Here is a 24,590-nt window from a genome sequence, read left to right on the forward strand (position 1 = left end):
AATGCCAAGCATGCTTCATGTAGCGCTTGCTGGGTGATGGGGGCATGGGAAGGAGTCACAAGGGGCTTCAGGGGGGCATACGGCTACCTATGAGGGGAGCTTGGGATGCTGGGGTGACAGACAAGGGTACAGCTTTAATGACAGCCAGTAAAGCACCTCTGAGCCTTGAGGGCCAAGTGTCACCCTGCTGTGTCCATGGAGCTGTCCAAAGGGCCCATCTCTTTGAGGGTGCAGGTGAAGCTGGCCCAGTGAAATCTGTTTTCTGTGTCTCCCTTCGTCCAGCCCTGACTTTGCGTCCTCCGGGCCCACTTGCCCTCCCCCCGGGCGGCCCTGCAGGGCCACTCCGTGCCAGTTGAGTGCCAACCCTGCTGCACCTTGTGTGCCTGGTGTTCCTGAAGTGGTGCCCTCACCCTGTGAGTCCTTCGCTCACCTGGGCCTGGCCCTGGGGGCAGGGGAAGGAGAGGACGCTGAGGATACTATAGCAGCACCTCGATACATAGTGCCTTGCTCCATGCTGGAGTTGTGAATCCCCCGCACTGGGGGCTCCGTGCCCACTGAGCTCCCTGCCCCAGAGGAGCCACGTAAGGGCTCTTGGCAGCACAAAATGGCGGTTTTGCTGTTCGTTGGGAGGGATTTAGCTCCGGCTTTCCCCAAATCTGCTCCCTTAGAGACAGGACAGGTCCCTCCAAGTCTGGGAGCACAGAACAGGTGACTGGGAATAGGGTATTAGAAAGGAAAGCGCCCAACTCAGCCTCACCTGGCGCCTGAGCATGGGGGTCGCCTAGGGACAGCCTCGCACTCTGTGGCTTGGTCCCAGCTTCAATCAAAGTTTGGGGTCCCATCAGATGACCCCACAGCACGGGAGGTTTGGATGGAGGATTCCGGTTCAGCCTGCTCTAGAGGCGCTTGGGTCTGGACAAGTCTCCCTGTGCTCTGGGGGCTTCTCAGCCCCACCTGCAGATCTAATTGTTCCATTCCCATCCTTAATACCTCTGTTCCTGCCCCTCTGGGAGCTGGGTGCTCCTCCTCTACCGAGCGCCATGGCAAGGGCTCCTGTGTTGCTTCATGGGCCTTCCCTGTCCATGCTGCGGTGCTGCATTTTGGACAAGCTAGTATCTGTGGTGTGTTTATGGTTAATGCCCCCCCCCCAATTTGGGGGGAGGTGCAGCCTAGCTAGAAGGTGTGACTTCTCGTCCCCCCCTTCCAGCCCCAGCCCACCCTCCTCACGCTTAGCTCTGACTCAGCCCGGTCCTGCTCTGCAGGTCTTGAGGCTCGAACCTCAGAACACACTGGCGGAGTTCGCTCCGGCTCGGCGGCATCTGCCCTTGAATTGGAGATGTACTATTCCCTGAAAACTCTGGGACTGCTTTTGGAAATGGCTTGGACTGTTTTGTCCCCATGTCACTTCTATGCATTTAGGGAGCCTCAGGGGATCAACAAAGGGGCTGATCCCTTATAGGAAAGCCCCAGAGAATTGAATCGAGGGTTATACACTATCTATAGGGTTTTGTTTGAAAGCACCCTATAGAATGGAATATATAATTCTATCCCTGCTACAGAAGTCTATGGAAAGGACACTATCAAACGCTGTGACCAGATTCTCAGCTGGTGGTAATTATTGGATCCAGTGGAGCTCCACTGATTTACCCCAGCTGAGGCGCTGGCTGGTTTTTGTCCTTATTAAATCCCTGATTGGGGATGTGCGCATGGAGCTTCCAGTGACTCACAGGGAGCTCCCTGCGTGATGAGCTCAGACCCCGGAGTCCCCCCCGCCACGCATTTGGGAGTTCCTGCCCTCGGGGTCACATTGTGACTGGGAGTTTTGCCCCAGGTGGAATTGAAAAAGAGACACAGGTGCTGGGTCAGTTCCTATTGATCGCCAGGCCAGGGACAGCCCAGGGAGCTGCAGGGTGGGCAGCCCGTATGCTAACCCATGCTGATGTGTCCCTGCCCAGCTGGGGATGGGGAGGCTCTGTCTCTAATTGGCAACAGAGGCCTTAGTGTCCATTACGGAGAGCTCCTGCCCACTGTGCTCAGACCCCCAATATCCAGGTGGGGGGGGGCGACAGGCCTGGGGGCATCCAGCTGGGGGCAGTAGGGGGATGTTCAGAAGGGATTTCATGTTGCAGATGCTGGGGCCCAGCTGAGGACCAGCAAACTCAGCCCATAAGGGACTCAGTTTCCTCCTGGCCCCAGAGGCTGCTGGGAGGAAGGCACCTTGCCACCCCACTCTTCCTCCCGCCCCCCATGTGTAACCCCAGCTGCCCAGGGCCTGTGAATGGAATAGGCATAAGAGAAGCCTAGCATTGAGGTTGCCATGGTGCTGTCAGAGGATTCCTGACAGGGGATGAATATTTCACAGGTGGCTGCGGGTTAGGTTCCCTGGCCGAGGCGGGCAGCTCTGCAGCCTCCTGGGCCCTGCTCCTGTGGGCAGAGTCTGCAAGGGGGCTAGATCTACCTGCCCACCTCTTCCTGGGCCCCTCAGCCCCTGTGGCTCGTGCTAAGCTGCCCCCTGCCCAGCTGTGCCAGGTTCTGCAGCGTGATGGCGGGGGCAGGGTGTGGGAGGTCAGCCCCACTGTCGAATTCAGAGCCGGGGCTGAGGGGAAGTGGGACTGGGGGCCCCTGGCTACTGGAGTTCAGGGAGAAGGGACAGGTTTGGGGAGGGGGGCTGGCCTTGTGCTTGGCACAGGCCTGGGCAGTTCTGACCCATTTCTGCCCCTTATTCACCATGTAGCCTTGGACAGTGCCCCTCCCCCCCCGCCTTAACACACCCAGGTGGGGAACAGGCACCTCACCATGGGCAGCAAGACACTGCTGAGCTCCAGTAAGTGCCCTGTGCATCCCCCTGCCCCCCACAACCAAATGATCAACCAAGGCCTCGCCTCCCCTCCCCCACCACAGCTGGGCCCTGTGCAGAGCCAGAGGTTACAACCAGGAGCCTCTCTGGTTTCCTGGGGTCTCCGGTTTCATTGCAGACTGAATTCATTAACAGAGCTGCGGGGCTGGCTTCCCCCTCCCCCCATTCCTCTCCCTGTGGGGTTGGCTCCTGGCCAGCCCGCTCCCCTGGCCTGGGCCCAACTCTCTGGGAGCTGAGGAGGTGGGGGGCACTGAAATTCAGCCACCTCATTGATTCCCATGTGAGACTTGGCACTTGGGCCTTGAGTTCAGTGCTGAACTTCGGGGTTCAAAACTGAACCCCCGAGTGAAGTTCCTGGGGGACAAGGGATGACAATCAAATCGAGACCCAGGGAATGGCTGTGCAGAGACACTGTAAAACCAAGCAAACATGGTCCATGCAGGAATAAGTTGCTCAGACATCCCTGGGAGTTTGTGCAATGCTTTATTTGCCTAATTTAATCACACTTACAACACCAGCCTGGTGTTTATTTCTGACAAGTGGGTAGCGGGGTGGAGGAGACAACTTGCTGCTATTTCCCTGGTATGGCTCCTGTGCTGAATTATCTGAGTGCCTTACTGATCTCTACAGACTAGGGTAAAGGGCTCAAATGTGTCATAAGCCCCACTCTGCTAATAGCAAAGGAAGATTCTCCTCTAGCTCTGGCACTGGGCTTTGAAATCAACAGAAGGTAGGAGCCTAAATACCTTTGAGGATCTGGGCTTAGGAGCCTGTGTGTTTGGAGCAGGGGGCTCTAGGCTGGCCATGATGAAAGTCCCATAGGATTAGGGTATGTCTACACTACGAGGGTAGTTCGATTTCTCTTAAATCGAAAATGTAGAATCGATATTGCAAAGTCGAACGTGTGTGTCCACACTAAGGACAGTAATTCGACTTTGTGAGTCCACACTAACGGGGAAAGCGTCGACATTGGAAGCGGTGCACTGTGGGCAGCTATCCCACAGTTCCCGCAGTCCCCGCTGCCCATTGGAATTCTGGGTCGAGCCGCCAATGCCTTCTGGGTAAAAAAAAAGGGTCGAGGGTGCTTTTGGGTACTTGTCGTCATCCGTCCGTCACTACCGCCCTCCCTCCCTCCCTGAAAGCGCCGGCGGGAAATCAGTTCACGCACCTTTCCGGTCAGTGACAGCGCGGACGCCACAGCACTGCGAGCATGGATCCCGCTGCGACCATCGCTGCAGTTGTGGCCCTTGTCAACGCCTCGCAGGTTATCATCCACCTTTCCCAGAGGCAGATGCAGATAAACCAGGCGAGGAGGCTACGGCACCGCGGTGAGGGCCTGAAGTCTGAGAGTAGCACAGGCCTGTCAGAAAGCACGGGACCCAGCGCCGAGGACATCACGGCGACAATGGGTCATGTGGATGTTGTGGAACGGCGATTCTGGGCACGGGAAACAAGCACGGACTGGTGGGACCGCATAGTGCTGCAGGTCTGGGATGAATCCCAGTGGCTGCGAAACTTTCGCATGCGGAAGGGGACATTCCTTGAACTTTGTGAGTTGCTGTCCCCTGCCCTGAAGCGCAATGACACCCGGATGCGAGCAGCCCTGACTGTCCAGAAGCGAGTGGCCATAGCCCTCTGGAAGCTTGCAACGCCGGACAGCTACCGGTCTGTCGCGAACCAGTTTGGCGTGGGCAAATCTACCGTGGGGGTTTTTGTGATGCAAGTAGCCAACGCAATCGTTAAGGTACTGCTCTCAAAGGTAGTGATCCTGGGAAACGTGGAGGTCATCATAGATGGCTTCGCCGCGATGGGATTCCCAAACTGCGTTGGGGCTATAGATGGAACTCACATCCCTATCCTGGGACCGGACCACCAGGCCAGCCAGTACATTAACAGAAAGGGCTACTTTTCAATGGTGCTGCAAGCACTGGTGGACCATCGGGGACGTTTTACAAACATCAACGTCGGATGGCCGGGCAAGGTTCATGACGCTCGCGTCTTCAGGAACTCTGGTCTGTTTAGACGGCTGCAGGAAGGTATTTACTTCCCGGACCACAAAATAAGTCTTGGGGATGTGGAGATGCCTACAGTGATCCTTGGGGACCCAGCCTACCCGCTAATGCCCTGGCTCATGAAGCCCTATACTGGCGCCCTGGACACTGAAAAAGAACTGTTCAACTACCGGCTGAGCAAGTGCAGAATGGTTGTGGAGTGTGCTTTTGGCCGTCTCAAGGGGAGATGGAGAAGCTTACTGACTCGCTGTGATCTCAGCGAAACCAATATCCCCATTGTTATAGCAGCTTGCTGTGTGCTCCACAATCTGTGTGAGAGCAAGGGGGAGACCTTTATGGCGGGGTGGGAGGTTGAGGCAAATAGCCTGGCATCTGATTACGCACAGCCAGACAGCCGGGCGATTAGAAGAGCCCAGCGGGACGCGCTGTGCATCCTGGAGGCTTTGAAAGCTAGGTTCCACAGTGAGCAGGGTAACCAGTGACTTTTAAGTTTCTGTACAGAGAAGCTGAACCTGCGACCGTTTCTTTACCCAGTTAATGTTGACTATCCTCTCCAGTTACAGACCCCCTCCACCCCCTTCCAAAAAAATAAAATCAGTTTTATTTTGTTAATGAACACTGTTGTCTTTATTACTGTTTTCGCGGGAATGTTTGAAACCTGGGACGCAGACTGTGGTGGGGAGCGGGTGTAGTGTACTGATGCAAATGATCCTTCTAAACTCCAGGAATGACAGGATTCGCAGTGGCGGACTGGTTGTTTCAACGGAGCCTGCCAGCCCTCCTGAGCGGGACTGCGTGTATGTGGGGGCTATGTGACTTTATGGCAGGGGGAGGGGGGTTACAGATCCCCTGCTGCGTGGCTCTGTGATCCAGGACAAGGACCGCTGCATAAGATTTGTAACTGCCCTCCCCCGCAACAAAGTCACAGTGCAACACCCCCCCACCCCACGCACAGAACATGAAAACCACCTCCCAGACTGACCAGGGTAACTAGTCACTGCACTGTGTATGTGCCCTGCTGCTGGACCTGCCCCCGCCTCTGTACCCTACTAAAGGTGACTGTCCTGTCCAATTACCAAGCCCCTTCCCCCCCTTCAGACAGACTCTCCCTCAAAAGAACATGACTGAAACAGTAATGAACAGAAACATATTTTTTATTAACAACCACACATGAAACTGGGGGGTGAAACTTGGACGGGGGCTTGGGTGAGGCGGGCAGGAAAGGACTTTTCAAATTTTGGGGAATGACAGCCTTCTGGTGCGTGAGCAGTCTGCAGGGGTGGAGTGAGAGTTTTCACGGACTCTGCCGCCCCTCCTTCTTTGGACTTTGGGCGAGGGGGGTATGGGACTTGGTGGCGGGGGAGTGCGGTTACTGATAGACTGCAGCGGGGCTCTGTCCTCCTGCCTCCGTTCCTGCAGGACATCAACAAGGCGCCGGAGCGTGTCCGTTTGCTCCCTCAGAAGTCCAAGCAGCGTTTGAGTCGCCTGCTGGTCTTCCTGCCGCCACCTCTCCTCACGTTCCATGTGTGTCCGGTGCATTTGGGACAAATTCTCCCTCCAATGGTTCTGCTGTGCTGCCTGGGCTCGGGAGCAGCCCATTAGTTCTGAGAACATGTCCTCTCGCGTCTTCTTCTTCCTCCGCCTAATGTGCGCTAGCCTCTGGGAGTGTGATGCCAGGCTGGGTTGGGAGACAGTCGCAGATGTGGCTGTGGGAATGAGAAAAAGGTAGTGAATTCCTCCAAAACATAAATGTAGTTGTGAACAAAGAACATAGTCTTTCTCTGTGAACAAGACCATGCACCGCACCTATCACATGCGCACTCAGGACAAGGTCGAATTTTCGGACCTCGCCTTCAGTGCCTGGGGTTTTGCACTGCCGATCTGGGAAGCGTGGCAGGACACCGTAATCTCTGTAGCAGGCAAACATGGTAAGCCGTAGACTTGTGGCTGCTTAAAACTTTAGTAGTACCACTGGCCTCCTTTCACATTGAAAGCAATGCCAGTCTCTGCTGCCAGCAATCGGCCAAGCATGAACTCTGGCCCTGTCCCACCCCCTCGCGGATGTCCCAGGGAAAGATCCCTGTATGCTGCCCCTCTCCCGCCTCCACCGCGTGGCTGTAAACCAGCGGTTACAGTTCTGTAAAGGAACTTGCAAGCAGTCCCAATACTAACAGTCCCCTACCTAATTCAAAGCAGGTCATCATGAGCGACATAACTATCCTGAGGATCTCGGACAGCGAGAAGGAAAGGATGCTTCGGGAAAGCCTGCAAAGACCAGGGCCCTATGCCGCCATGCTGTGCAAGGCAATGATCCCGGAGTACTTGCTTGTCTCCTGGCGCGGGAACGTCTCCTACTTCGGAGGACCCAGTAAGGCCGCTCTCCCCAGGAACCTGATGAACAGGCTTTCCCATTACCTGCAGGAGAGCTTCGTCGAGATGTCCGTGGAGGATTATTGCTCTATCCCCGGACATATAGACCGGATTTTCATATAGCTGCAGTGGCAGGGACTAAAGAGTGGAGTAGCTTGGGCAGCAGAATCATGCACAACCGGACACTGTTAGATTTTTTTTAAATAGTTGGAACTGAATACTTAAGCGCCCAGGGTAAAGAAATCATGAAGCACACATTGTTCTTATTCTTAATATTCCAGTTTTGTTAAAAATAAATGTTTAGATGTTTAAAGCACTTACCGCTTGATCCTTCCCCTGAATCTGTGTCCGGGTTACGTGCTGGGGAGGGTTGGAAGGGGATCTCTGTAAGGGTGATGAAGAGCTCCTGGCTGTCGGGGAAATCAGCTTGGTAAGCGCTGTCAACTGCCTCGTCCTCCTCATCTCCTTCCTCATCTTCCCCGTCCCCTAACATGTCCGAGGAAGCGGCCGTGGACAATATCCCATCCTCAGAGTCCACGGTCAGTGGTGGGGTAGTGGTGGCGGCCGCACCTAGGATGGAATGCAGTGCCTCGTAGAAACGGGATGTGTGGGGCTGGGATCCGGATCGTCCGTTTGCCTCTTTGGTCTTCTGGTAGCCTTGTCTCAGCTCCTTGATTTTCACGCGGCACTGCGTTGCATCCCGGCTGTATCCTCTCTCTGCCATGGCTTTAGAGATCTTCTCATAGATCTTTGCGTTCCGTCTTTTGGAGCGCAGCTCGGAAAGCACGGACTCATCGCCCCACACAGCGATGAGATCCAAGACTTCCCGATCAGTCCATGCTGGGGCCCTCTTTCTATTCTGGGATTGCACGGCCATCTCTGCTGTAGAGCTCTGCATCGTTGCCAGTACTGCTGAGCTCGCCACGATGTCCAAACAGGAAATGAGATTCAAACTGGCCAGACAGGAAAAGGAATTCAAATTTTCCCGGGGCTTTTCCTGTGTGGCTGGTCAGAGCATCCGAGCTCGGACCGCTGTCCAGAGCGTCAACAGAGTGGTGCACTGTGGGATAGCTCCCGGAGCTATTAGCGTCGATTTCCATCCACACCAAGCCTAATTCGATATGGCCATGTCGAATTTAGCGCTACTCCCCTCGTTGGGGAGGAGTACAGAAGTCGAATTTAAGAGGCCTCTATGTCGAACTAAATAGCCTCGTGGTGTGGACGGGTGCAGGGTTAATTCGATGTAACGGCGCTAAATTCGACATAAACGCCTAGTGTAGACCAGGCCTTAGAGCCCATCTATGGCTGTATGTCAGGTGAGTCCTTGTTGCACTTGACCCATAGCACCTGTTGCTCTGTGCCTAGAGCATAATAGAGTTATAAAGAATAGCCAGCATGGATTTGTCAAGAATAAATTATGCCAAAACAACCTAATTTCCTTCTTTAACAGGGTTACTGGTCTAGTGGGTGGGGGAAGCAGTAGATGCAATATATCTTGATTTTAACGAGATTTTTGATACATGACATTCTCATAAACAAATTAGGGAAAAGTGTTCTAGGTGAAGTTACTGTCAGGTGGGTTCAGAACTGGTTGAAAGACCTTATTCAACGACTGGTTATCAATGGTTCACTGTCAAACTTGGGGGGTGTATCAGGTCTGTACTAGTCAATATTTTCATTAATTACTTGGATAATAGAGTGGGGAGTATGCTTATAAAACTTGCAGATGACACCAAGCTGGGAGGGGTTGCAAGCACTTTGGTGAGCAGGATTAGAATTCAAAATGACCTTGATAAATTGGAGGATTGGTCTGAAATCAACAAGATGAAATTCAATAAAGACAAGTGTAGAGTACTACACATAGGAAAGAAAAATCAAATGCACAACCATAAAATGAGAAATAACTGACTAGGTAGCAGTACTGCTGGAAAGGATCCGGGGGTTATAGTGGATCACAAATTGAATATGAGTCAACAATATGATGCAGTGGTGAAAAAGGCTAATAGTATTCTGTGGTGTACTAACAGCAATGTTGTATGTAAGACACAGGAGATAATTGTCCTGCTCTACTCAGCGCTGGTGAGGCCTCAGCTGGAGTATTTTGTCCAATTCTGGGCCCCACATTTTAAGGAAGTTTTGGACTAATTGGAGAAAGTCCAGAGGAGAGTAATCAAAATAATAACAAGTTTAGAAAACCTGATCTATGAGGAAAGGTTAAAAAAACTGGGTATGTTTAGTCTTGAGAAAAAGACTGAGGGGGACCTGATACCAGTCTTCCAATATGTTAAGGGCTGTTATAAGGAGAACGATGATCAATTGTTCTTCATGTCCACTGAATGTAGGCCAAGAAGTAATGGGCATAATCTGCAGCAGAGGAGATTTAGCTTAGATATTAGGAAAAGCTTTCTAACTTTAAGGATAGTTAAATACCAGAACAGGCTTCCAAGGAAGGTGTGGAATCCCCGTCATTGAAGGTTTTTAAGAACAGGTTGGACAAACACCTATCAGGGATGATCTAGGTTTACCTGGTTTGGCCACAGAGCAGGGGCTGGACTTGATGCCGTCTCAAGGTCCCTTCCAGCCCCACATTTCTATGATTGTATGTTCTGAGCAATGGGAGCCTGTTGTATCCTGACTGGAGCAAGCGGTCATTATGACTGAACTGGATTCTTTAGCCAAATTAACTTGCAAACTATAACCTGCTCTGTCAGCCTGTTGCTTTTCTGGCTCTGCCCCTCTGCTCCCCTGATTGTTCCCAGACATGTATTGCATCTACTCACTGCTGCTCTAGTCACAGATTATAAGGCCAGAAGAAACCATTGTGATCATCTTATCTAACCCCCTGTACAACACAGGCCATAAGGCTTCCCTGTATTACTCCCTGCTTCAAGTACTGTAGCTGTGCTTGAACTAGAGCAGATCTTTTTTAGAAAGACATCCAGTCTCGATTTTAAAATTACCAGTGATGGAGTATCCACATGGCCCTTGGTAAATTGTTCCAACAGTTAATTACCTCATTGTTAAAAATTCACACCCTAAGCTGGGGGCAGAGGTAGATATGCTGGAGGGTAGTGATAGGGTCCAGAGTGACCTAGACAAATTGGAGGATTGGGCCAAAAGAAATCTGATGAGGTTCAACAAGGACAAGTGCAGAGTCCTGCACTTAGGAAGGAAGAATCTCATGCACCGCTACAGGCTGGGGACCGACTGGCTAAGCAGCAGTTCTTCAGAAAAGGACCTGGGGATTACAGTGAACGAGAAGCTGGATATAAGTCAGCAATGTGCCCTTGTTGCCAAGAAGGCCAACGGCATATTGGGCTGTATTAGTAGGAGCATTGCCAGCAGATTGAGGGAAGTGATTATTCCCCTCTATTCGACACTGGTGAGGCCAGACCTGGAGTAGTATGTCCAGTTTTGGTCCCCCCACTACAGAAGGGATTTGGACAAATTGGAGAGAGTCCAGTGGAGGGCAACGAAAATGATTAGGGGGCTGGGGCACATGACTTACGAGGAGAGGCTGAGTGAACTGGGGTTATTTAGTCTTCAGAAGAGAAGAGCGCGGGGGGATTTGATAGCAGCCTTCAACTACCTGAAGGGGGGTTCCAAAGAGGATGGAACTCGGCTGTACTCAGTGGTGGCAGATGACAGAACAAGGAGCAATGGTCTCAAGTTGCAGTGGGGGAGGTCTAGGTTGGATATTAGGAAACACTATTTCACTAGGAGGGTGGTGAAGCACTGGAATGGGTTACCTAGGGAGGTGGTGGAATCTCCATCCTTAGAGGTTTTTAAGGCCCAGCTTGACAGAGCCCTGGCTGGGATGATTTAGTTGGGGTTGGTCCTGCTTTGAGCAGGGGGTTAGACTAGACCTCCTGAGGTCTCTTCCAACCCTAATATTCTATGATTCTATTTCCCATCTGAATTTGTCTAGTTTCAACTTCCAGACATTGGATCTTGTTATATCTTTGTTTGCTAGATCAAAGAGCTCGTTGTCAAATATTTGTTCCACGTGTAGGGCAAAGGAAGAGAAATGCTGCTTGAGAAATTACTAGAGTTTGATTTTTTTTTAAAAATGCCTATTTCCTTTGTCTATTTTGACATGACGCTGACAATTTATGTTTTAATGGTTATAAAGCTTTAACTTTCTGAATCTTGACCTCTACTGTCATTAAATAATTGTCTGACCCCCCTTTCCCCCTATAATTTTCCACAAACCTGAACAATTAAATAGATAAAAAATGAAAAATATGCTTAAAAATGAACATCTATTTTATCCGTTGAAATTATAAAAATACAAATTGAATTGCGCCACTTTCAGACTGTGACCAACTCGGCCCTTCCCCTTCTCTTGCACAGCTCCTTGCGTCTCTCCCTGTGAGGCCTGGTCCATTAGTGCCTGTCTCCTGCAGAGGAGAGGAGCGTGTGTAATTCCATCTCTCTTGTAGTGGCATGATCTGGTTTGAATCAGGTCCATTGTGAGCAGTCCCTGCTGCTGGGAAGTGGCTCGGAGGGGCACCTCTCCGTGTCTATTTCCCCTCCTCGCTGTCCCGGGGCAGCCTCCTTGCTGTGGCCTTGGCAGTGGGGTTTCTGTTCTAGAACGGAGGAGAAGAGCTTTGGGTGCTGGCCTCCTTAACCAGGTCCCAGGACTAACCCCCGTCAGGGCTCAGGGGCAGCTGGAAGGACAGATCAAGTCCCAGAGCTGGAGGGAAAGGAGTAGTGGAAACTGCTTACAGCTGTGAGCCTAAATACAGGAGAGGCAGGGGGATGGGAGACATTCCCTCTCCTTCCCTCCCCCCAATAATCCCACCACAAACTCGGCATCCACAGCACATATAGCAGCTGCCATGCTCTGGGCTGGGCCGAGTCCCTGCTGTGACAGCCAGCGATCAGTATGTGGCATGGCCCTGCCCAGGATGAGCCAGGTACTGTGGCCCACTGCTCTGAGCTGGCCCCCTCTCTTTGCACAGCCAGACCTCACAAGCCGGTGCTGAGAGATAAAGTGGCTGCTGTGTGCTGTACATGCTGCCTGTGCCTGGCCCCATGCCACAGGTGGGTGGGGTGCCAGCTGCAGGAAAGGTTTCCCTGGGCAGAGTTTATGGCTGCAGCGCTGAGGGAGTCTGAACCAGCCATGCATTCGGGGTACAGTGTGCGATCGGAATGGGGGTTGGCACTGGCAGGCTTCCATGGATCCTGGATCCAAGAGCAGGGCTGGCCCAGCTCCTTACCCTGGACAAGTGACTCCCCCTGGAGGATCTGGCCTGATCCTTCACCCCACCCAGGCTAAGGTTCGAAAGATCTCCTGACCTCGCTGTCTGTTAATTTCCTGGCTTCCTCAGGACAGGGAGTGGAACCCCAGCTCCCACGAGGGCTAGAGCAGAACCCAGCAGGCTGGGCACTCTCTCTTCAACCACAGAGTGCGCAGAGCAGCCTGCTGCAGCCAGCATCAGGGAAGGGAGTGAATTGGCCTGGGCAATGCACGTTGTTGGGGTGGGGAGCTGACTCACCCCAGGCCTGAGTGCTCTGGGGTGCGGGGGGTGCTCATCCTACCAGCTGGCGAATGCAGTATTCCCGCTTCAGCTGTCCAAAAGCCAGGAGTTTGGGCCCCAGAGATTTTAAAACCAGTGCATTTTTGGGGGGGGGGGGGTCTTCACCTTCTGGGTTCTGAGTCTTTCAGTTGCGCTCGGGTCACGTCCAGCTTTTCTGCACATCCAGGAGGGCTAGGAACGAAACCCTTTCTCTGAACGAAAGCTAAGATTGTCCCGTACTCACAGGAATCAGGCAGTGGGGCTTTGACTCAAATACCAAATATCCTGAGACTCACAGTCAAACCGTGAGAGCTGACAGCCAGCGAATGGCTTTTTGGCGCCTTGGATCAGGGGAACCAGCCAGCAGGCATCCCCAGAATCTCCCCCTGCTGAGCCTTCGCGGTCTGACAGTGGATCACATCCCCAGCTATCACTGGGGGGCCAGGACCTTGTGTCAGATATGGGGTGTTTCAGATATCAGATATCCACCAGCTGCTGCTGGGATGTACCAGAAATGAGCCACCCAGAGCCTAGAGGTTCCATCAAAGCATCTGGCCTCTGGGGGGCCCGCCAACCCCCGTCCCTGGACAGGAACACTTTCCAGTTTGCCTGTTGTTAGATCCTCCTTGCTATTCCACTGGCACTCGGTCAGTTGATGGGCCAGAGACCCACAAAGCTTTGGAAGGTGGCAGCATGTCAGATCTGTGGCATGTATAGTCCATGCTGTGGGACAGGGGGCAGAGGGTATGGCCTGTCAGTCTACAAGCAGGGCATGGTCTGCTTTCTGTGGCTGTGCGCATACGAACATAAAAATGGCCACACTGGGTCAGACCAATGGTCCATCCAGCCCAGTATCCTGTGTTCTGACAGTGGCCAGGTGCTCCAGAGAGAATGAACAGAACAGAGCAATCAAGTGATCCATCCCTTGTCATCCAGTCCCAGCAACTGGCAGTCAGAGATTTTGGCTAATAGCCGTTGATGGATGTATCCCCCCATGAACTTATCTAATTCTTTTTTGAACCCGGTTATAGTTTTAGCCTTCACAACATCCCCTAGCAATGACCTTCACAGGCTGATTGTGAGTTGCATGAAGAAATACTTCCTTTTGTTTGTTTTAAACCTGCTGCCTATTAATTTCATCTGTGTGACCCCTGCTTCTTGTGTTATGTGAAGGGTAAATAACCTTTCCTTATTCACTTTCTCCAACCATTCATGATTTTATAGACATCTATTGTATCCCCTTTTAGTCATCTCTTTTCTAAACTGAGCAGTTCCAGACTTTTTAATATCTCCTCATATGGAAGCTGATCTAGACACCTAATCATTTCTGTTGCCCTTTTCTGAACCTTTTCCAATTCCAATATATCTTTTTTGAGATGGGGCCACCAGCACTGCACACAGTATTCAAGATGTGGGCATACCATGGATGTATATAGTGGCATTGTGATATTTTCTGTTTTATCATCTATCCCTTTCCTAATGGTTTCTAACATTCTGTTCACTTTTTTGACTGCCACTGCACATTGAGCGGATGTTTTCAGAGAACTGTCCACAATGACTCCGAGATCTTTCTTGAGTGGTAACAGCTAATTTAGACCCCATCATTTTGTATGTCTAGGTGGGATTACGTTTTCCAATGTGCATTACTTTGCATTTATCAACATTGAATTTCATCTGCCAATTTGTTGCTCAGTCACCCAGTTTTGTGCGATCCCTTTGTAATTCTTCACAGTCAGCTTTGGGCTTAACTTTGTAGCATCTCCAGACTTTGCCACCTCACTGTTTACCCCTTTTTCCAGATCATTTATGAATATGTTGAACAGCACTGGTCCCAGTACAAATCCCTGGGGGACACCACTATTTACCTCTCTCCTTTCTAAAAACTGACTGTTTATTCCTACCCTTTGTTTCCTGTCTTTTAACTAGTTACTGGTCCAAGAGAACCTTCCCTCTTATCCCATGACAGCTTATTTTGCTTAAGAGCCTCAAAGGCTTTCTGAAAGTCCAAGGACACTATATCCCCTGGATCCCCCTTGTCCACATGTTTGTTGACCCCCTCCAAGAATTCTAAGAGATTGGTGAGACACCATTTCCCTTTACAAAAGCTGTGTTGGCTCTTCTCCATCAAATTTTGTTTGTCTATGTGTCAGAATTATCAGACACATACATGCACCCAGCATTGGGGCACTAGGGAGGGCTACACCTCTGGTGATGGGGACTTCCTAGGGGGTCATTAACAGACTGGCTTTGCACAGTGATCACAGTGCCACTTGGAATCATGTGGGGCAGCATCACATGCATCTGCAAAAAGAGACCATTTTCTCCTGGCAGTGTGCTAGAACCCAGGAGCCTTGGCTTCTATTGCCAGCTCTGGCCTTGGGTGTGTCACTGCCCTCTCTACCTCTGTTTCTCTGTCTGTGAAAGGTGGGTGATGTAGACCCCGCCCCGGGGACTCAGGAGACTAAAAATAAATTGTCAAGCGCTACGAGCTCCTCCGTTGGAAGGGGCCGGGCAGAGGGGTATCTGCTTCAGCTGCGGCATTGGGGGGAGGGGTTCCGGCTTCTCCAGGGTCCCCCAGAGAGTATGTGGCCTGAACTCCTTTGTAGGGCAGCGATTCAGCCTTAGTAGCATATGGCCATGGCTGCGGTTACTGGATCTCTGGTCAGTGGGGGGAGCCTTTGAGCGGTCAGCCTCATCAGCTGGTCCCCTCACCATGGACTAGGCCGGGAGTGGGGGCGGTGGCTGTGTTCATGCTCATCACTTGTGGGCTGGTGTATGTGGCGTACGCTCTGTCTGTGCATGGCTGAGAGCTGCCAACACTTGTTGCATCTGTGCCCGCTTGGCTGCTGACAAAGGTCCCTGTGACTTGCAGACACGATGACCTGAAGGAGATGCTGGACAGTAACAAGGACTCACTGAAGCTGGAGGCCATGAAGAGGATCGTGGCTGTGAGTGTCTCCCGCAGGGCAGGGTGGGGGTGAGACATGGCCTGAGTGCCAGGAGCTCCTGAGTCCCAGCACCAGCAGTGACAGCGTCACTGTGCGACCTGAGCCAGTCGCTGCCCCGCTGTGCCTCAGTTTCCCCTCTGTGGAGTTTCCCTCCACACTGTCATTTGTTCCCAAAGCTCATGTTTCAGGGCTTCACATAGCCACCTGCAGGGGTCAGAAAGGGTCTCTCCTCCACACGTATTCTGGGTATTGGAGGGTTTTTTGATCTCCTTCCTCTGAAACTTGAGGGACGGCCAAGCTGCAGGGGGGACACTAGGCGGGGGTGGGCCAGGCTCTGAGGTGGCACGAGCACAGTCTCTCTCAGCTGCTTGGCTGCCTGGTTCTTCTCACTGATCACCACATGGGGGGGTCAGGAAGGAATTTCCCCCCAGATCCGATTGGCAGGGACCTCGAGGGTTTCACCTTCCTCTGCAGCGTGTGGGTGGGGGTCACTTGCCAGGATTACCTGGGTGTATCTCATTAACCATTTCCCTGCGATTGAGGGGGCTTCGGGTACTGGTGCCCCTTGGTCGCTCCTGTTCTCTGCCTGTGGCACATACTATCTAGGCGCCTGTGGACTGTGATCCCTTGGTCTAATTTCGGAGGGTGGGTTTAGTGTGCCCGTGTGGGGTGGTGTATGTGTGAGACACAGGAGAGCAGACTGGAGGATCTGGTAGTCCCTTCTGGCCTTAAACCCTCGCCACGTATGAATCATCATCCCTGTACCCAGATGGGGAGACTGAGGCACAGAGAGAAAAAACCTCCCTGAGATCACGCAGTGAGCCGATCTCAGAGCTAGGAATAGAACTTGGTCCTTCCTGGCTTCCAGTCCTGGGCTCGTTCCCCCAGACCGCGCTGCTCTGTTATCCCTCCCACCATGTTCGTAACCCCCCCACCCTCCAACTTTCTAGAGCTGGGCAGCAGCCAGCTCCTCTGGCTGTAGCCTGTTGGCTGTTCCCCATTGCTCTCTGCTAAAGGGGCTCGGAGCGGATCAGGTGTCTGGGCACTCATGCCCTCTAGTGGTGGGGGTCCTAGAGGGGGCTGTGAGGCCACATACTGCTGTTATTATCATGGGTATTGTGATGGAGCCTCAGAGCCCCAATCATGGATCAGGGCCCCAGTGTGCTCGGTGCTGTACACACACACACACACACACACACACACACACACACACACACACACACACACACACACACACACACACACACACACACACACACACACACACACACGCTACTGGGGTTCTGCTTTCTAGCCCAGGTGGTGGTGGCCCATGTGTCTGGCCCCATAGCTCCTGGGTTCTCCCCACAGTGCTGCTGTATGTGTGCGGCACTCTGACAGCCTGGTGCTGGGCGCAGGCTGGGATGCCTGCAGATATGTTGTTGGGTCACAGTCTCCTCTCTCACATCCCCAGATGATCGCCAGGGGGAAGAATGCGTCCGACCTCTTCCCAGCTGTCGTCAAAAACGTGGCTTGCAAGAACATTGAGGTGAGCATCTCCTTCGGGGTCACAGCAAGCAACTTGCAAGCCAGCAGGGGGCAGCATTTGGGAGGGACGGTACCTGGCAGGGGGTTGCTTGCAGCTTGCATGGGTCTGATCTGCACACATATGCCAGGGCAGGAAACTGCTCCCATATAGGAGCACTCACTCCCTGTGCTAAGTGGCAAGCTGGCTTTGAGGGGCCCCCGTAACACCCAGTGGGATCCTGCTGCCCTCTGCGGCAGCGATGGCCAGGTGGGGTTGCCTGGAGGGCTGTGGGGTTGTTGCACCCCGAGACTGGGCAGCAGGGTGGCCACGTGGTGAGAGATGGACATGGGACGGCATCCCAGCCAGGGCCGGCTCTGGCTTTTTTGCCGCCCCAGGCAAAAAAGCCTCCGGCCGCCCCCCCCCCCCACGGGGGGGGGGGCGGCCGGAGCCCCGGGGGGAGGGCGGCGAGCCCCGGCGGGGGCTCCGCTCTCCCCCCGGCGGCCGGGGGGAGGGCACCGCTCTCCCCCCGGCGGCCGGGGGGAGGGCACCGGGGGGGGGAGGGCGGCTGGAGCCCCGGGGGGAGGGCGGCAAGCCCCGGCGGGGGCTCCACTCTCCCCCCGGCGGCCGGGGGGGAGGGTGGCGAGCCCCGGCGGGGGCTCCGCTCTACCCCCGGCGGCCGGGGGGAGGGCACGGGGGGAGGGCGGCTGGAGCCCCGGGGGGAGGGCGGCAAGCCCCGGCGGGGGCTCCACTCTCCCCCCGGCGGCTGGGGGGGAGGGTGGCGAGCCCCGGCGGGTGCTCCGCTCTCCCCCCCGGCGGCCAGAGCGCCGGGGGCAGGGCGGCGAGCCCCGGCCGGGGCTCGGCTCTCCCCCGGGCGGCCAGAGCGCCGGGGGCAGGGCGGCGAGTCCCGGCTCTCTCCCCAGCGGCCAGAGCGCCGGGGGCAGGGCGGCGAGAGGGCGGCAAGCCCCGGCGGGGGCTCCACTCTCCCCCCGGCGGCCGGGGGGGAGGGTGGCGAGCCCCGGCGGGGGCTCCGCTCTCCCCCTGGCGGCCAGAGCGCCGGGGGCAGGGCGGCGAGAGGGCGGCGAGCCCCGTCGGGGGCTCCACTCTCCCCCCGGCGGCCGGGGGGGAGGGTGGCGAGCCCCGGCGGGGGCTCCGCTCTCCCCCTGGCGGCCAGAGCGCCGGGGGCAGGGCGGCGAGAGGGCGGCGAGCCCCGGCTGGGGCTCGGCTCTCCCCCCGGCAGCCGGGGGGAGGGCGCGGGGGGGAGGGCGGCCAGAGCACCGGGGGGAGGGCGGCGAGCCCGGCTGTGGCCCCGCTCTCCCCGGCGGCCCGAGCGCCGCGCCGCCCCCCTCCAGGTGCCGCCCCAAGCACCAGCTTGGTTGCCTGGTGCCTGGAGCCGGCCCTGATCCCAGCCCAGGATTGCAGGAGGAGCTAGAATCCAGCCCAGACCCTGCCGCAGCAAAGAGGATTCTGGGAGAAGCAGCTGTTGTGATGCACTCAGCTTGCTTAGCAGAACTTCCCTGTGACATCCCTCGTACCCCGCTCCTCTAAGCTCACGCCCTCCTGCCTCTGCCCCCTGCCTCGATACCCTGGGCCTCTAGATGTGGGGGCAATCACCCCTCTTTGCTGGCACGGATGGCAGCCTGGCGTGGCAGTGGAGGAAGCAATGAGGGTGGGGAGCAGACGGGGTGGAGCGGGATTTGGAGCCTGGCTAACAGGGTTCGGTCTCTGCCCGTGTGTCTGGCAGGTGAAGAAGCTGGTGTACGTCTACTTGGTCCGCTATGCGGAAGAACAGCAGGACCTGGCCCTGCTCTCCATCTCCACCTTCCAGCGTGGACTAAAGGTCAGGGGTCGCGGGCAGAGGGGGTGGGGACTGGAGTGTGGGCACCTCAGGGGCTGACGGTGGGCTGGGGGATGGTGCTGCCCCAAACCGAGGCAGGAGAGGACTGTCTCACCTGTTTTCCAGCAATGGCAGTAGATGGCTCTGCTGGTGCTCACTGCTGGGATCGGGGTGGTCTTGCCTGGGCTTAGGTTACAGAGCCAGGGGCAGGGAAACCCTGTGGCCATGGAGCAGGCCCTCTGCATGGAGGGGCTTTTGTACGCCTGCACTCCCACACACCCACGCCCAGACTGAAGGCAATCAAGAAACATTGGGCATCCTGCTGTGGCCCTCTAACTATAAACCTTCCCCAGCGCTGGGGACCCTCCCCGGAGTGAGACTCGGACACACTTCTCTGGCTCCTATCATCCAGCTGACCTGAGAGTCACCCTCTGGAATCTCCCCGGCGCAGCCCCCCTGGAAGACCAGTAGATGGGGGGAAGTGAGGAAGGGAGCAGGCTGGGAGGCCAAACGGGGCCTCTGCTGGAAAGTTAGCAATGCCACAACTGAGCAGCAGCTGCTGCAGCCCTGACATTTGGGGTTACCCAGTGCCCCAGGAAGCAGCCCCCACACTGTCCCTAGTGAGACCCCCCGCCCCATTAATGGCCCATGGTGCTGCAGTCTGGATTCATCCATGCGCTCCACACATACAGGTCTCGGGGCTGTCAGCTCAACCTGCTATGGGTGAGGTCAGGGACAGGTACCCTAATCCCACCTGCAACAATGGACCACGACTCCTGACGCCAAAGCTGCACTCCAGCCTCTCCCAGTTGGACTGACAGAGAACAAGGGACAAACTGGGGCGCTCTCTCTGAGGATCCTCCCTAGCAGGCACCCGCCCATCCCACTCCCATGTGTTACCATCCCAGTGCCACCTCAGTACAACCTGCTGCCCCTTCACCCTTGGCACAGCCTGGCGTGGGCTCTGCATGTCACTGCAGCACCACAAAGCGAGCCCGGGCAGTGCCTAATCCCGAAGTGCTTTGCCGAGGCTGGCCCCAGGGGGTGGCTGGCTGTGCTGGGTTCTGGTGCACAGGCATGTTCGAAGCAATTCCTTGCCTTTCTCCCCTCCATATCCGGTGCCCTTTTGGTGCCCAGCTCCCAGGGGTGCTGCTGTGGAGGAAGAGAGAGTGCTGCCCCCACAGTACCTGTCCGCATCTCCGCTTCCTCTTGGAGGTGCAGATTGGTCAGAATGAAGTGATAGGCACAAGGGGAGGCTGGAACCGGATGGCCCCATGGTGAAGAGCTGGGGGCCTTTCAGGGTGTGTCTACGGTGCAGTTAAAACCTGCCGCTGGCCTGTGCCAGTTGCCTCAAGGTCAGGCTGGAGCCCAGACTCTAGGACCCTGCAAGGTGGGATGGTCCCAGAGACCGAACACCTACACCCCATAAATAGCCCCTTAGCCCAAGCCCGAGTCAGCTGGCACAGGCCCTTAGAAGTCCAGTCCCTGAGAGCTGATGGTGGGTGCCAGCGCAGGCCCTGCTGTGGATGGTCTGTGCTTTTGCCATGTGGATCCGGGGGTCCAGTGCTACACTGGACACTAGCGGGTAGAAGAACTCAAAGGGGCCCCTGGCAGAGAGGCCGCTGCACCCCAGCCAGGCCTTTCCAGGCACTTGGCAGAGCTCAGCATGTGGGGTTATTGGGCTCTGGGTCAGGTGTGAGGCTGTGATCCGGGGGGGGCAGGCGGAGGCAGAGCCAAAGCAGTGGGTTGCATGGGGGGGAGTGCGCTCCCTCCTCCCCTTCCCAGCTGCTCACACCTTCCCCAAAGGGTCCTGGTATAAAGCCCTATGTGGGTGGGGGGCCCTCCAGGGACGCCTGCCTCTGAGAAGCTATGGGGAAGGCCCAGCTTCTGGCACTGGGAGGCCTGGGGCTCCCGTGGGATTGGGCAGGGGTTAGAGAATGGGGTGAGATCAAAAGAGCCGGTACCAGGTTTGTGTCCCTAGCAGCTCTGCTCTGGAGCCCTTGTGCTCAGACTGCAGCAGGGCCCCTGGCCATTCACTTCTCTCCCGCCCCGTGGGGCCACCATAATCCTGGGGGGCTGGTTCCTGGAGGTGCTGAGCACCCACAACTCCAGCTAAATCCCGCCCCCCACCCCCCGGGAGCCAGGCCTGGGATCCGAAGGGGGCACTGGCCAGAGGGATTGCAGATCTGTGTTAATGAGCAAGAGCCTCGCCTCGCAGGGAATCAATTTCCAAGTGTGCAGTGCAGTGCCAAGCGAACCCCTCTGCTTCCCTCTGGCACCCCGGGTGCTGCAGGGCCCTCACCCTGCCCCGATTGAGTCAGGAAGGGCGCTCCGCGGTGAAGCCTTCCTGGAGCTGCCTCCATGTCCCCCCCACTGCAGGATCCCAACCAGCTGATCCGGGCCAGTGCCCTGCGGGTTCTCTCCAGCATCCGGGTGCCCATCATAGTGCCCATCATGATGCTGGCCATCAAGGAGGCGGCGTCAGACATGTCTCCATACGTGCGCAAGACGGCTGCTCATGCCATCCCCAAGCTGTACAGGTAACTGGGACAATGGGCTGTATCCCCGCCCCCCTCCTGAAATACATGCTGGGCTCACTTTGCCCGTGCATTGCACCTTGGGCCGTCATTTACACCGATGCACAGTGGGGACTCCCACCACCAAATCCCAGCCACCCACTTTTCACGGAGGAAGGCACAGGGCACAGGGTGATGGTGCCCTGGGGCCTCTTGTGACTCGGTCAGATTGCACGGAATCAGAATTCTGGAGCCCTCTGGTTTTGTGCATGGAGGACTGTGACGTTTTGGGGATCACCCAGACCAGTATGGGGTTCTGTCACCGCCTGCCTTGTGACTTTGGATGCCTTAATGCTAGGCTGCTATGGCTCAGAGCTCTGACCCCAGTAGCCAGCCTGCCAGCAAAAAGGTCTCACCCTGGCTTCCATCAGCCTAGTTACTCCTGGCAGGGTGACCCCAACAAGCCCTTCCGGTCCCAACTCCCCCCAGATCCATCTGCTTGAGTTCTTAATTGCCAGACACCGGGACTTTCCCCTCTGGCTTGGCACCCCTGCAGGGGTGAAACCTGCCCTAGGTTATCAGCTCACTTTGCCACACACAGGATGCCCACCGGAGACCTGCATGGGGCATAGATCAACAAGAAGTTTGTTTAGATTCAAAGATGGAATAGTCAAGGAAGCAAACAGCCGAGTTACACAGAAAATAAACATAAAGGCGCGGACCTGGCTGTACACTTCTCTAGGAGCTAACTTCCCTTCTCTAATATCACTACCTATTGCCTCTGAACAGTCTCCCTGCATGCCCCGTGTTGTAGAGGGGATCCCGTGTTTCATGGACAGCACCCCGCTTAGATGCTGGCCCTTCACTTCAACCCCCTTCCCTTCTAACAAGGTTTTCTTTCTCTCAGACTATGGTCATTCATGGTTACACAGAGAGGGGAAACTCCCTCCTGCCTTAGTGTTCCAAGACTGGGGTTTTCTTCTCAGTTTAAATGGCTTTCTATTAACTTTAAAGTTGTAAAGCCGTTGTCTTTCCCTCGGTCGTAGGATGCTAGGTGCGTGGAGACACACTGGATGAGGCAACATCTGTTCCTGGACCAGCTGCTGTTGGGAGAGAGACAAGCTTTCAAGCCACCCAGAACTCATCCTCAGGGCTAGTGTGGAGTTAGTTTTGTGTGAACAGCTAGCGTGGGAGGCGCGCCTCCCTGCCCTATTGCGGCTCCACTCTGCTGTGAGGAGGTGCTGCCGTAGCACCCCGGTTACAAGTACAGTGTTCTACACATACAGCCCCGCCTACATTCCTAGCCAGAGCCTGGATACAGATCTCCTACTGACCATCCAGGGCAGAGCATTACCAGCTTTCAGAAACGACCCTGCTTGACGTATATTAATACACAAGAACTTGGTATACAACCAGTTGATACAATTGCTTATTCTTTGGGGGTCAGACCCCCTGTTCTCTCTTTGGGGACACAAATATGTGAGCCCAGGAGCTCCTCTCCCCTGCTGTTCAATGCCAATACAGAGTGATGCAGCAGGGCATCCCACTGACACCCCCCCCCCCAAAAAAAAACCCCTCATGAACTGCTCCCCCTAGTACCGTGGGCAGGAACCGCAGGCAGCAGGAGGGGCTGTGGGTGAGACGTTTCTCAAGGAAATGAACAGTAACTGGAAACGAGACCAGCAGCCAAACACTTCTGTTTGCCAGGTCAAGCACTGACTGCCCAGATAATGCAGCTACAGTAACTGACAAGCCATCTGGATCCTACTGATACATGGCTGGCATGGAAAACATCTGAAAGAGCCACTATTGGGCCACTGAGGGCCAAGATGTAGGGCTTTGAGCGTGTGGGGATTTTGTTTAAAGTTTTACAAAACCTCCTATTTAATAGGAATGTTTGGATGGGTTTCTTAAAAAATATATTTTTCAAGGAGATCAGGTTTGTGCTATTTCTTGGGTTTTGGCTTGGATCTAAACCCTAAAGCTACATTCTGGTTCAACCACAGACTCTGGGCTCAGTCAGGGTGAGATTCTCTGGCTCCTGTGATACAGGAGCTTGGCCTAGCCGATCCTAATGCAGGCTGGCCTTCCAATCCATGGATCTAGAAACACTCCCCAGGGCTGTTTTTGCAAACTTTGCAGGCTTGTGCTGGCATATGCAAACCTGGGGGCGTGAAACTAGCAAGAAACTGGCTACGGTCTGCTTTTGTTGCTCCAGTGGAGAGTAAAACAATGGAAGCAAATAAATGGGCGGAATAAGAGTGAAAAGTCTATTTGATTTTTTTTTTTAATTCTGTTTGTTTTAGCCACTGAGACAATGCGTGTGATATAGACCGGGAATCCTTGGGCTGAATTCTGGGTGTGCTTTCCCCCTTGTTCATGGTGTAACAGCCCAGAATTTGGCTGTTGGATTTTGTTTACTGGACAGTTCCTTGTCAAAGCCCAGCACTCCGGCCTGCCCCAGGCTGTTGGGTCCTTCATAGTCCATAGAATGAATGGACCCAGAAAGCACATGTGGCCTTGCAGCATGGATCAATACAGGCCGTAATGAACCAGAGGTGGGCGGGACACTGTACAATAGGATAGGCTGCTGCAGAAAGGTGACAGAGTGTCTGGCGCTGTCCTAAACTCCAGGCAAGAAGGTGCATGTGGGTCAGAGGCCGAGGAATGGAAGGGATAAAGCAGGAGGCTAGGAGAATAAAGCACAACCTACCTTGGACTTGACCCAGAATGAACATACAGTTCACTGAACCTGGTGTGAATACCACTGAGTGATTATGTGCCTGCATCTCCCGTGTTAAATATTTAACCTTTAGTTATTGTTAGAAGGAACCGAGCCGCATTAGCTAAGAACATAAGAACTGCCATACTGGGTCAGACCAAAGGTCCATCTAGCCCAGTATCCTATCTTCCAATAGTGGCCAATGCTAGGTGCCCCAGAGGCAGAGGTGAAAGTAACTTAAAGGACTTACCCCTGAGCTGGGGTGCGGGGCCTCAACCGGAAGGGGTGTGGCCTCGATCAGA

The 24,590-nt window shown here is 54.8% G+C and overlaps 1 protein-coding gene across 7 annotated transcripts in view; it reads left to right on the forward strand.

Annotated features, from left to right (window-relative positions):
• AP3B2 (adaptor related protein complex 3 subunit beta 2) overlaps positions 1 to 24,590 on the forward strand; it is a 66,360-nt gene that overhangs the window by 12,952 nt on the left and 28,818 nt on the right. For 6 of the 7 annotated variants that reach the window (XM_065411776.1, XM_065411777.1, XM_065411778.1 and 3 more), the window contains exons 2-5: positions 15,634 to 15,709; positions 17,163 to 17,237; positions 18,958 to 19,053; positions 21,430 to 21,590. In XM_065411776.1, the coding sequence (XP_065267848.1) occupies positions 15,634 to 15,709; positions 17,163 to 17,237; positions 18,958 to 19,053; positions 21,430 to 21,590 (408 nt within the window). The remainder of the gene's footprint in view (positions 1 to 15,633; positions 15,710 to 17,162; positions 17,238 to 18,957; positions 19,054 to 21,429; positions 21,591 to 24,590) is intronic. The other variant, XM_065411780.1, reaches the window with a different exon arrangement.

The sequence above is a fragment of the Emys orbicularis genome, chromosome 10 (genome assembly GCF_028017835.1).
Source record: "Emys orbicularis isolate rEmyOrb1 chromosome 10, rEmyOrb1.hap1, whole genome shotgun sequence".
In the NCBI taxonomy this organism is placed as follows: domain Eukaryota; kingdom Metazoa; phylum Chordata; order Testudines; family Emydidae; genus Emys; species Emys orbicularis.